Source organism: Atheta coriaria, unplaced genomic scaffold (genome assembly GCF_025399875.1).
Source record: "Atheta coriaria isolate IRGN ID8LTWV9N9 unplaced genomic scaffold, Caltech_Dcor_3.1 hic_scaffold_1_pilon, whole genome shotgun sequence".
In the NCBI taxonomy this organism is placed as follows: domain Eukaryota; kingdom Metazoa; phylum Arthropoda; class Insecta; order Coleoptera; family Staphylinidae; genus Dalotia; species Dalotia coriaria.
The window spans coordinates 5481016-5495247 of record NW_027045443.1 but is presented as its reverse complement, the minus strand read 5'-3'; the positions used below and the strand labels follow the sequence as shown (position 1 = coordinate 5495247).

The 14232-nt window shown below is 46.7% G+C and overlaps 1 protein-coding gene across 1 annotated transcript; it reads left to right on the top strand.

The window, feature by feature from the left end:
- The first annotated feature begins 1779 nt into the window (after positions 1-1779).
- LOC135796627 (collagen alpha-1(III) chain-like) lies at positions 1780-13715 on the top strand. Its single transcript, XM_065308766.1, is given in 7 exon segments — positions 1780-1918; positions 6209-6342; positions 6938-9305; positions 9308-11485; positions 11552-12089; positions 12652-12971; positions 13031-13715. Coding segments are annotated over 5 exon segments (5568 nt in total). The 5' UTR covers positions 1780-1918; positions 6209-6342; positions 6938-7076; the 3' UTR covers positions 13334-13715.
- Positions 13716-14232: the final 517 nt, after the last annotated feature.

Here is a 14232-nt window from a genome sequence, read left to right as displayed (position 1 = left end):
AAGACACCAAAAAAATGCGCGGCGTTAAGGACTGGGAAGTATCGGCATGTAAGTACGGCAGGCTCGCAGGCACCAAAACGCTTCGAAACTTGTTAAGAGGTCATGAACTCTTTGCGTTGAACTTCATGGCTGCCGGTGTATACTGCAGCCCTTCGCGAATGCTGAGGACGCAAACGCGAACACATCATAAAAAAAAAACAACGCGTAACGAGCGTGCGAGTGTTTTCGTTGCTTTTTTCTTCGCGTGGACGCGCACATTACATGCTGCAATTGGCAGCTTTAAATTTATCGCCCTATTTCTCTGCACATTCTTTGTTTAACAGCCCTTGCAACTACCTCAAATCAATCTTTCTATTAGCCGTGTTACTTTGCGCGCATTTGAAATGCAAAGTTGCGTACAGCGTGAAAACCAATAACAATAACACTCGTCCACCTCATAATCGTAACAGCGCAACGGTTTTCATTGCCATTGCGTAGAGTTACGTTCGGCGATTATTCAGATTTTCCTCGTTTTCTGCCGGCGACATCCAACCGCGTTTATTTCTTCCGTCATCCGTGCAACATTTGCGCCACGGAAAATGCCCCGTCGTAACGGCTAATGGTTATTATTTTCGTGTGACTCATCAACAGATCATCATCAGATGCGCAGATGCTGATGCTGTCAAACCCGCATCTTCCTGGCAATGCGTGGGGGCGCGCTGAGCAGTACACCTTAGAGCGCTTCGATGAGAGATGGCGCTATCGAACGAGTAGCTCTGAATCGTGGGCAGACATTACAACACTGTTCGCTGGATGCAATCATTTTTACGAGGTCTTAAACATTCAACTGTGAGATATTTATATTTTTTATTGACTGCGAACGCGGCAGCCCCACGCGACTAAAGAAAACAAACGATTTAGCGTCGCCGCGAAGGCTTAGAACGTCATAAAACGATAAACCTGCGGTTAACGTTCAATTAGAGGATGGGAAGTTTGGATTCAACGCAAGGTGCCAATTATCACAATGCACCTGTGCACTGGTGAAGTAAAACTAAATAAAATCAACAGTTTATTAGGAAGACGCGTTTATGAACAATGTAGTTTTATCGGCTTGAATTTGTAAATACTTTGTAGACACTTGATTTTATTGTAACCGTTTTTATTGTACTGAAAACGAAATCGCAAACACACGTAATGCGTTGCCTCGACGCAATCGTAAAGAAAATTGAGTAAAACTACAATACAAATAACAAAATTATATAGATCCGTATTGTTTCGACTCTCGTGCGCATCTCGAGCGCGTTTCGGAGCCATTAAAACTTACGCAATACGGAGGTTTAGTATCCGTCGAAATAAACGACGTTTTAATTACAATATTAGATGTAATGCTGCAAATTGAATGCATAATTGAATCGATTGTTAATTCATCATTGAGGTTTTTTGATTGGGTTTTACATCCTTGATTCGAAGTGTTTTCCAATAACTTTTGGTGATTTTATTCGTTTAGGGATTAGATTCGCGTAGAAAAATTGCGTTTTTGGTCAGTAATCAGTAAGCATCGATGCGTAAGAGTGAAGATTTCTGGGAATGTCGTTCGAATTCGTAATCGGGATGGCGATTCGCGCGGTGGGCGAAAAATTCGCACCGGCGCCGGCTGGTGGGGGCTTTGGCATGCATGCGGCCGGCGCGCGATTTATAAATACAAAGCGCGCCGGTCCGCGAACGCAAAACGCGATCTGCCGATTCCACGACCAAGCAGAAAAAACTGTCTTGGCGAAAAGTCTAGCATCTTCCAAGTTTCCGACACTGCCTTCTGGCTCAAGCAATTGAGCAGACTTGAGCAGCTGAGGTTGAAGCAGAAGAGGATTATCATCACCGACGACTTCGCCACAGGGTTGCTTGGGAGTAATAGTGCTACGATACTTTAAAACTGAAACAGGTGAGTTTTTTCAAATTAAAAAAAATATAAATTTTTATGCTTTTAAATTAATTGTAAATTTTAATTAGTCGTGTGAAAGACGCATTAATGAGCTTATATTACAATAATTAAACTTTTAATTGCTGGCGACAGCGGATAAATGCGTTCCATCCGACCAGGGAGCAACTGAAATTGTCTCTCGCTGGAAAGGCCGGGTTCATTACATATGAGTGCATTGCAGTCTCCGTGTCGTGTCGCTTTTTATTTGCCCTCTTTCGCGGCCGTATCGGGGCCGTAAATACGGACTTAATTTGCATCGAGAAAAAAATTACCGACTTGATAACGACTCGCGCAACATGGACAAGGAATGCGCGCTGGCAGGACGAAGGCAAAGAACTTAAAAAAAAAACACGCGAATCAATTTGGTAATTGTTCACGTTCATGCATGCGTAGTACTTTTGTGGTGGATTTGAATTCATCGTTTGGTTGCCACGAAAAAATTAAACAATTTACCTGCAATAGCGAGCGTGATCGAGTCGGTAAATAACAGGAAAAAAAATAACGATTTGCGGAGTGGAAAATGGACGGATAAAGCGGGCGAAATAAATTGAAAATTCTCGAGCGGCCGCCGCGGCGGAAAAAAGCCGAGATTACCAAAGTGCGCTACTAAGATGCGAAGATGCGGAGATGCGCATCGTGCTTTCAGTGCCGCAAAGTAAAGCAAAGTAAAAGACGAAATATAAATAAGCTCAGTGTAAAAATGTTGCGTGCGGCGACCGGCTCGTGTGCGGCAGGCGATCGAGCGCATTCATCGACGGCGCAAAAAAGCTGCATCCACCATGGTGGACCGTCACGGTTTGCATGATTAATATAATGTGAGCCGCGGTAAGCGACGCTGAAGAATCGCAGCTATTCAAAATATTTTCAGGAAATTTAATTGAACCATTATTCACGAAAAGAAATTTTTCAACCAAACGAAACAGACAGATGCGAAATTTATTTAGTTTAAACAAGTCGATAAACTCGAGACAAACTGTTAAACGCTCAAAATACGAAGTGCAAGTTCAAGTACGCGACCTCCACTTGCATAACTCTTACTTCATATACTTCACATCTTCGTGCGTTCTTGCTGGCTACGCACAAAAGATACAAGCACAACAAATCGCAATGTAAAATCATTATCTCCATAACTTCATATAACGCATTATACCATAAATAAATAATAATCAACAAGCACTTACGATGCGCAGAGGAAAAAATCCGAAAACATCCTCGTTATGACGCTATCATTCCATTCCACACACATAATGTACACATAGTGTAGATGAAGCATACGTGATTTACGTTTTCTTGAAATTCGTCATTACCTCTGAACGGAACATCCTCGTTCGACGTTTCGCCGCTAATCAGCCTATCAGCTAATCAACTAATCAAGCTGGTCTTGCGCATTACGTCACCTTCGACGATGCGCGATATTTTCACGATGAGCGTCGGTAATTGAGCTTCTGCAACAAACTAATAGTGTTTTAATGAATTGAAAATAATTGCCGAATCACGTTTCGTTTGTTTTACACGTTAAATAATCGTTTTTTTAACGCACAAAGAAAAATAATGGAATTAATATCGTAATATCGTAAAAATTGACGAAGAGCTTTATAAAGACGAAAAAAAAAACAGTGATTCATTCGATTTGTTGTTTTCATAGCGTTAAATTTTTTACCTACAAGAATAAAACGATTAATTTAATTCAATACAAACATGAAACTTTTTCAAGTTCATTCACGAACACCTAAATGGTCCGTTTGCGAATTAGATTCGAATATCGGCGGAAATTAACATGTACCAAAGTGGAATATGAAATCAGACACACGAATTGTCCGAGTTAACGGACCGAAGGACGCCGCAGTGGACTTTTGTCGGCGCACCGCTGATCTGAATTATGTATGTATTCTAATTGTGTGTCCGCGCCCGCCGCGCGATTCCGTTTCGCAGTTAGGCTGTGCGAAATGATGAGCAAGGAAAGAGTTGTTGAATTGTTCTGGGCTCGCGTGATTTCGCACCGCGGCACGTGAGTTATTACGCGAATGTTGAAGCATCATCGTGATGGCAATGAACTTGCGCGCACAGACGTAAATTAATACATTTATTCACAATTCGAAACAAATCGCTCCAATAGCCACACAATATTGATCTCGATATATCGGCGGAAAGCGATTGAAAACAATGATTCCACCTCATCTATTGTGAGAGTTGACATTGGGATGATTTGCAATGGCAATGAACCTTTATTCGAAGATGATAATGACGAATTCGATCGAGGATGTTGGAATCATCAAATAATTCTATGAACGAAAGAGTAAATTACACACGCAGATTGATGATGACTTGTTCCGTGTAGTAATTAGTCGGAGATTTTTGTTAATAACGTCTAAAATTAGCATTTTATGCAAAAAAATAAAATAAAATAAATTTAATTTAACTACCGTGGAAAATTGATGGACATTAAAAAAATGTAGCAAGTGTGGATCATTAATTCGTCTCTGCTATTACAAGCCAAGATGTTTCAGCATTTAACATTCAACATGCAACAGTCAGCATCATATCGTCATTCATCTCGTTTCGCGCGCCAGGCAGCGAATTAAAGTCAACGATAGAACATAAAACGCAACGATAATGACTTGCGTGCATTGTTTTAATCATGCGTACTTGACGGCTTCACGCCGTTTTGCAGGGCCACCTTTGCCCCAGGATGTCGGCGGAGCAAAAAAAAAAAAGCGCGCGCGGCAGCAAAAAACGAAGCCTACGACGTTTAAAATCTAATAAAACTCGCGACGCACAATTATACCATGCTCGTGGGCAAAACGCGGCGAGTTACTGGAATAGCCCAGACTGTGTGAAGCTGGTGAAGAAGAAACGGACGCGCAAAAAAAAAAACGCGCGCACAGAAAAAAGCTTTCTTGAAATGCCGCGCGTTTTTCATCACTTTTTGTTTTCGTCTCGCCGATTCAAGTACGCGTCCTTGTGACCGTAACATAAACGTCTATTTCTCCGCGCGCGCATCCTTCCACGTCCACGTCTTGTGAGAATTACGCGGCGACGCTTCGATAAGTCTTCGTCGAAGCCGGCCGTAAACAATTAAGGCGCGAAGACGCGCGGCACTTATCACGTTCATGTCGGCTGTATCGATGCATGAATGACGAGCATAATCGATAATAATGATTATTCAATTGTCCTGAAATAATTACGATATTAGCATTGTCTGATGTGCCTGCCGCACCATTGCGGAAAATTGCATTTAAGATAACTCGCGCTTTAAAGTATTCAATTTCAGGCGAGTTGAAGTCGCCAGTTATTTCCCCGTATACTATGTTTACAGATATGAAAAATGCACGTACATTATTGTACGAATGAGCAATTAGCAATTCATTTTATGAAGGTACTTCCAGATGCAGCGCGCACGCAAAATTTTATATTTTATCATCCGCACCGCAATCTGGCCAGATCGCTTAATGGACGTGTATTTATAGATACAAAATAAAATCTTCTGTTTAATACGCCGGCCATCTTCAATCGGCTCATCGTATAAAATCATTGCTTTGGAATTTCAAAGTCACCATCACAATAAACGCTCGTGTTCATACGCGTACGTGTAAACACTAATTAGGAATAAAAACAATCCATAATAAATTTCATACCAACAAAAACGGCGATATAAAAAAGTGTTTTTAAAGTGTTTCTTGTTTGTTGACACATGAATGCAAGGGCAAAGAGTTTTGAGCCAAACATGCACCTCATGATTAAATCATTGCAAATTCAAGATTCATGCGTTAAACTGGTTATATTATCGTAATCAAAGCGTGTAAGTTATAATCAAATTCATGCTAAATCTTGTTAGGAGCGTGCAATTTATACTGTAAGTGGTTTAACTTCAGCCTTCCCTTCGCAGCTGCGTAAATCTCCACTTAAGCCGCTTACTGCAAAACCGCAGGATATTAATTTAAAAGCTGCACCGATAAACGTATGATTATGTCGCCGCATTACGCGTGTCATTAAACGACGTGTTAAACAAACACAACGCGATGATCTGTTGTAATTAAGGCATTGTTGTTCGCAGCTGAGTTGCAAGATAATGGGCGGTTCAGGGAACCGTGGAAGAGCACGCGAACAATGCTCAGTTGTAAATTTCAGCCCAGACACAGAACTGATTCTGCAAATTGTGACCAAATATAGCAAAACAAACGAGGAGATAAATTTCCGCCACGAAAACTTGAAGCAAACGCCTAAATATTTTTGTTTTTTTTTTCATTGCAGATCTAATGATTTCATAGGAGAAGAAACTCCACAAGTCAAGATGTATCGATATCGGGTCCTGCTCCTGCTGAGCTTAGCAGTTCTGATCGACGCGCAGGGATTCGACAGCGAAAATTTCATTAATCAGCAACAAGGTAACAATATGGGCTCAACACTCCTATTTGCAGCCGGGAGTATAAAGTTGTCGCGCGGCTGTTTGGGCGTTCCGGCGCTTGTAACTTGTCTCCTGCCGTCGGGCTACACGATTGCTATCGCCGCGTAAGCTGTAACTTACATAATACACATGGTCGACGGTCGCAATCCGAGCCCGTTGAGATCGCGAGGGCCCGAGGAAAATGATTTATTCGAGTGCGGCGAAGCGCGTTCATGTCCGTCGAGCGCGGGGTAATTAAAAATAGCCGAGCGCTTCGAACACGCCGAGCCATCGGGCGCCCCGACATATTTATGATTATGTATTGATACAAAAACAAGGCTGCAATGCTGGGCACGCGGGTCCTGAAGAGGCAGACGCCGGCCATATATGTAACCAGTCCCATCGCGAGTCGGTGTTCGATGTGCGCATTTTTATAATGGCACCAGTTTGTTTTGTTTCGACTTGTTGCGCTGCATACATGAAGACGAACCGTTTCCCGGACTGGTTTTGATCAAAATTGCATGCGTCCCTTTTTGTCACTTAAGAGATAAAGTGCAGTTTTGTTAGAGGTTTAGAAAAATTTTGGTTTGTTTCAGATTTCAATAGCATCCTGCAGGATTTTGTTCGTAATGCACCACCCATGACAAACTTCAACTGTCCATGTGAAGGCTTTCATCCGACCCGGCGGATTGTCAAGTGTTTTATCGATGTGTACTAGCCGCTGATGGATCCTTGATGCCAGTGAGATTTGTTTGCGGACCGGGAACTGTATTTGATCCGGCTACAAACATCTGTAATCATCCTTATGCCAGTAGCAGAGTAGAATGTGGAGGTAATCATATTGAAGGAGGCTTTGGCCAGCAGGGACCATCAACTGTACCACCACCTTCTACCGAATATTATCCTCCCCAAGGTACTACGCCATCGGTCCCAGTCTCTTCTGAAATTGGAAGTACATGTACGCAAGATGGATTCTTGGCTGACGAGGTGGATTGCATGAAGTTTTACCGGTGTGTGAATAACGGACAGGGTGGTTTCACCCGCTACGACTTTACTTGTGGGCCTGGCACTGTTTGGGATCCCGACACAATTGGTTGTAACCATCCTTGGAATGTAAAACGTGAGAATTGTCGTAAAGCTGGGCCGGAATATGGCTCGGGTGGAGTTGGAACAGGAGGTACGGGAGGAACTGGTGGTACAGGTGGAACTGGAGGTACAGGTGGAACTGGAGGTACTGGAGGTACTGGCGGAACAGGCGGATATCCTGGTCAACAGGGACAACCTGGCAATGGTGGTTATTATCCAGGACAGCCAGGTACTGGTGGTCAACCCGGACAACCAGGCACTGGCGGTTATTATCCTGGCCAACCCGGACAGCCGGGGCAACCAGGAAGTGGCACTTATTATCCAGGTCAACCAGGGCAACCTGGCACTGGTGGGCAACCAGGACAACCAGGGCAGCCAGGCACAGGAGGATATCCAGGACAACCAGGAAGTGGTGGTTATTATCCAGGTCAACCGGGGCAACCAGGGCAACCTGGTACTGGCGGGCAACCAGGGCAACCAGGACAACCAGGTCAGCCAGGTAATGGAGGATATCCAGACCAACCAGGGCAACCTGGACAGCCAGGTCAGCCGGGACAACCGGGCACAGGAGGATATCCAGGCCAACCCGGACAACCAGGCACGAGTGGATATCCAGGTCAACCAGGACAACCTGGGCAACCAGGAAATGGTGGTTATTATCCAGGGCAACCTGGACAGCCAGGACAACCAGGTCAACCCGGTCAACCAGGCACGGGAGGATATCCAGGGCAACCTGGTCAACCAGGACAGCCGGGACAGCCTGGGCAGCCAGGAAGTGATGGTTATTATCCAGGCCAACCAGGCCAACCTGGCACAGGCGGGCAACCAGGGCAACCTGGTACTGGCGGACAACCAGGAAGTGGTGGTTATTATCCAGGTCAACCAGGGCAACCTGGCACTGGCGGGCAACCAGGACAACCAGGGCAGCCAGGCACAGGAGGATATCCAGGACAACCAGGAAGTGGTGGTTATTATCCAGGTCAACCGGGGCAACCAGGGCAACCTGGTACTGGCGGGCAACCAGGGCAACCAGGGCAACCAGGACAACCAGGGCAGCCAGGCACAGGAGGAGATCCAGGTCAACCAGGACAACCTGGGCAACCTAGCACTGGCGGGCAACCAGGAGAACCAGGACAACCAGGACAACCAGGAAGTGGTGGACATTATCCAGGTCAACCAGGGCAACCTGGAACTGGCGGGCAACCAGGGCAACCAGGAACGGGCGGATATGATCCTGGTCAACCGGGACAACCTGGACAGCCAGGTCAACCCGGAACAGGCGGGCAACCAGGTCAACCGGGTACGCCGGGACAACCGGCTCAACCACAACCAGATAATGGATATTTACAACCCGGACAATCATGTAACAAAGAAGGTTTTTACGGAGACGAACAAGATTGTGCTAAATTCTACCGTTGCGCAAACAATATCAAATTTGAATTTACTTGTGGACCAGGAACCGTTTGGGACGGCAGTATTCAATCATGTAATCATGCATGGGCTGTCACAGGAAAATGTAAATCGGATGCAGGCATACCAAATGAAAATCAACCAGGCCAACCTAGCCAACCTGGGGGCGGTGGAAATTATCCTGGACAACCTGGTCAGCCTGGACAGCCAGGGCACCCTGGACAGCCAGGACAACCTGGTCAGCCTGGACAACCAGGACAACCTGAGCACCCTGGACAGCCAGGACAACCTGGTCAGCCAGGACAACCTGGTCAGCCAGGACAACCAGCACAGCCGGGACAACCAGGACAACCAGGACAACCAGGACAACCAGGGCAACCAGGACATCCAGGAGACGGATCAACTACACCTCCATCTTCCACTGGGCCACCATGTCAAACAATTGAAACTAATCCACCGGAATTGAGCCTCCAAATGCGTGCGCAAGTGAAGGATTTATTCCAAACGACTCAAATTGTGCTAAGTTTTCACGGTGCGTAAATAACGGAAGAAATGGTTATACAGAATATCAGTATACTTGTGCAGCAAACACGTTATGGGATCAAGATTTGCTGACTTGTAATCATCCATGGGCAATTCGAGGAAAATGTGGTACGCGACAACCTACCCAGCCAGGCCAACCATCACAACCAGGACAACCGGGACATCCAACACAACCAGGACAACCGGGTCAGCCAACACAACCCGGGCAGCCGGGACAGCCTACACAACCAGGACAACCGGGGCAACCTACACAACCGGGGCAACCAGGACAGCCTACACAACCAGGACAGCCCGGACTGCCAACACAACCAGGGCAGCCAGGGCAACCAGGACAACCGGGGCAGCCTACACAACCAGGTCAACCTACACAACCGGGACAGCCAACCCAACCTGGCCAACCAGGACAGCCAGGTCAACCTACACAACCAGGGCAACCAGGACAACCTACACAACCCGGTCAGCCTACACAACCAGGCCAACCAGGTCAACCTACACAGCCGGAACTGCCAACACAACCGGGGCAGCCTACACAACCAGGACAACCTGGACAGCCAGGACAGCCAACCCAACCGGGCCAACCCACACAACCTGGACAGCCAACACAACCAGGCCAACCTACACAACCTGGGCAACCAGGACAGCCAGGTCAGCCAACACAACCAGGACAACTGGGACAACCAGGACAGCCAACCCAACCTGGTCAACCGGGACAACCTGCACAACCAGGTCAACCTACACAACCCGGACAGCCAACACAACCGGGGCAGCCTACTCAACCAGGTCAACCTGGGCAGCCGGGTCAGCCAACACAACCAGGACAACCGGGACAACCAGGACAACCCATACAACCGGGGCAACCTATACAACCAGGACAGCCTACTCAACCAGGTCAACCAGGACAGCCGGGTCAGCCAACACAACCAGGACAACCGGGACAACCAGGGCAACCCACACAACCGGGGCAACCTACACAACCAGGACAGCCTACTCAACCAGGTCAACCGGGACAGCCGGGTCAGCCAATACAACCAGGCCAACCGGGACAACCAGGGCAACCCACACAACCGGGGCAACCTACACAACCAGGACAGCCAGGACAGCCTACTCAACCAGGTCAACCTGGACAGCCGGGTCAGCCAACACAACCAGGACAACCGGGACAACCAGGACAACCCACACAACCGGGGCAACCTACACAACCAGGACAGCCAGGACAGCCTACTCAACCAGGTCAACCGGGACAGCCGGGTCAGCCAATACAACCAGGCCAACCGGGACAGCCGGGACAGCCGGGACAGCCTGGACAGCCAGGACAGCCTACACAACCAGGGCAACCGGGTCAACCTACACAACCGGGACAACCAGGACAACCTGCTCATCCTTCTGAACCAGGAAGAGAGCCACCAAATGCATGCGTTTCTTCTGGATTTATGGGAGATGCCGCCGATTGCTCTAAATTTTATCGATGTGTTGATAATGGTAGAAATGGTTACACGCAATATCCGTTTACTTGTTCACCAAATACAGTTTGGGACCAAGAAGCACTAACTTGTAATCATCCATGGGCCGTACGCGGTGCCTGTGGGCAACCAGGACATCCGTCACAACCGGGTCAGCCTACACAACCAGCACAACCGGGACAACCTACACAACCAGGGCAGCCCGGACAGCCTGGACAGCCGGGACAACCGACCCAACCAGGACAACCAAACCAGCCAGGGCAGCCAGGACAATCTGGCCAACCAGGACAACCAGGACAACCCACACAACCCGGGCAGCCGCAACAACCTACCCAACCTACACCAATAACACAACCCGGACAACCTTGCCCACCAGGTCAACCACTACCTCCACAACCTGGTAGTCAGACCGCAGATCCATGTAAACAAGAAGGATTTTTCCCAGACCCAGCAGATTGCCAGAAATTCTATCGTTGTGTTGATTTAGACGACAAAAATAGCACTTCTCGAGGTACAAGATTCCAGAAATATGAATTTACCTGTGGACCAGGAACAATATTCGATCCTGCAATTGAAGTTTGCAATCACCCGTCGGCAGTGCAACGTAATTGCCCTCCACAGCCGGGAACTGCTCCTCCAACACAAGTAATGCCCTTCAATTTTATTACAGGATAAAATATAAAAAAATGTAATTTAAAATTCATATTTCAGGCGCCTCCCACACAGCCTCCCACACAGCCACCCACTGCAGGAAGCACTGCCACACCAAGTGAGAGTACAGCCACCAGTCCAACCACGGTTCAGTCAACCTCCACTGAAAGCGGAACAACTATAACAAGTACGACTATAGATGCTGAAGGAGGTAGTACAATAGACAGTTCAACAACATCAGGAAGCACTGAAGGTACGACTTCTGCTATTACTACACCCGAATTAGGTTCCACCACATTAGGAAGTACCACACTCACGACAGAATTACCTGAAAGCACTACACAAAGTAGTACACAACAACCTGAGAGTACACCTGAAGGAACCACTTTAGGAAGCACTAGTACGCAACCAGAGGGAAGCACACAAATTAGCACAACCGAAAGTGCAAGTAGTACAATTACAGAAAGCAGTACCCAAGGTAGTACTGTAACCGACGCAACAGTAGGTAGCACAACCGAAAGCGTCACACAATCCACCATATCGGAAGTCACCACACTCGGAAGTACAACAACCACTGTCGTTGACAGCAGCACACAAGGTAATACTTCGCCTGAAGGTACAACTCCTGAAGGCACCACACTAAGTAGCACCACACCAGAAAGTAGTACAATAACTAGTATTGCACCTGAAAGCACTACACTGAGCAGTACTTCAACCGAAATCATAACAACAGGTAGTACCACGACTGAAAGCACAACACAAAGTAGCATTGCACCAGAAAGTAGTACATCTGACGGAACCACACCCGAAACCACCACTTTAGGGGGGCGATGGGTCCACAGTTAGTAGTACAACACTTGAAGGTAGCACAATTAGTAGCACGGTAACTGATAGCAGTACACTTGGAACAAGCACAAGTACTGCTGAAAGCACCACACAATCACCAACTACGACATCTGAAAGCGCATCCAGTAGCACGATACCTGAGAGCACACCTAACACCAGCACTCCTGAAGGCACGACTTCACCCGTCACACAATCGCCAGACAGTAGCACCGCCTCTTCTACTGAAAGCACTTCAGCTAGTAGTAGCACTTTGGCACCATCTACACCACCTACACCGGCCCCTATTACCCCCACTGAAATTCTTACTTCAACAGTCACCACCGACTCAAGCACCACCGAGGAGGTGAGCAGCACGACTCCAAGTTGTCCAATCGGCGAGCTCATGGGCGATCAAATCGCACTGGTTTGCCCAACGGGTTTCAAGCGCCATCCCAAGTATTGTAATCTCCTCTACCAATGTACCAACAACGACAAGAACTTTGATATGAAACTTCTGGTATTGAGTTGTCCGGACGGTCTGCTCTACGACGAAGAGAAGATTCAATGTTTGCCCGCCAACGAAACCAAACCATGCACAGGTCAGATTGCCACCAAGAGGTTCTATAGGAAACTGGACGACAATTCACTGCCACCGGTAAGTTTTTTGCAGTGATTCTAATTTGATATTCTATGTTGTCATCTATATTGTAATAGGTACCAATGCCAGGGCATCAAGTCCTCTGTCCGAATGAAGGCCACCACGAGTTAAACACCGACGAACAAGGTGGCTGCAGTAACTTATTCATAAAGTGTCAGCGCTCGTTGGACTACCGCGGTAAAATGCAAGGCTACGTCTACCAGTGCCCGCAAGATCATGCATATTGGCCCATCAGTAAGCAGTGCGAACGTACCGGCAAATTACAACAATGTCGCGGTCTGCACAGCTACGGTACTAGGTGGGAGGTACCAGTGGAGACAATCAGTGTTGGCAAGCGGCGTCGCAGAATGCACTTGTAGGTCGCACCGCCATCACTTTCTAGTTCGATGCCATTTAAATTTATGCGTGTTTCACAAATGGGAAATTTCCGTCTTTGGGCGCCGTGCAATTTCCCATTTGCGAACGACAATTTGAATCTGGGGACGATTCAAGTTTAATTGGGGTATTAAGCGCTAAGTTAATTTATCGGTTGTGGGTTAATTCTTTATGTTTAACGTTGTACGCTAATTCTGAGGCAAGAGCAAGTTGATTTATCATATAGTGGTACCACCTGTACATATCATATATTTATTTCGAAAGCAATGAGATTGTAATACTCCTAGACTATAAGTTGCCATGTTTGAAATCTTAAGTTTAGATAATAATAAATACTCAATTGAATAAAGTGCAATTTTCAAAGTATTGTATCGAAGTTTTTCTGTCATACAATGTTTATAAAACAATTCCGGTTTGACGTTGACGTTGTCAAAAAATCAAATTTAAAATGTCGCGAAATGCAGACCGTAAAAAATCCCTCCGAATCAAACTCCTCAACGAGATAAAAGCAATGACAAACCTAATAACGATAGAACTGAAGACTATGCAGGAGACCGAAAAAAGTCACAAAATCAAGCGATCCGCGCGTCTGAAAGCAATGACGATGCGGCGAGAGAGACGCCTCTACCGAAAGATGAAATCTGAGCACATTCGTAAACGGGAAGCCACGAAACATGCTTCCGATTATTACCGGTGGGCGCGCAAAAGGAGGTACACCAAAAAAGGAAGATCCAGATCTGAATCTCACAGGAAAAGATATCGGCCATCCTCAAGTTCAGCTAAGGAGACAACTGACAATCCAGAAAGCGTTCACAGTCCTCCTTGCAAGCGGGAACGTATATCAAAGTCTGGATCTCCGAGTTCTAAAGATTTGTAAAATGTG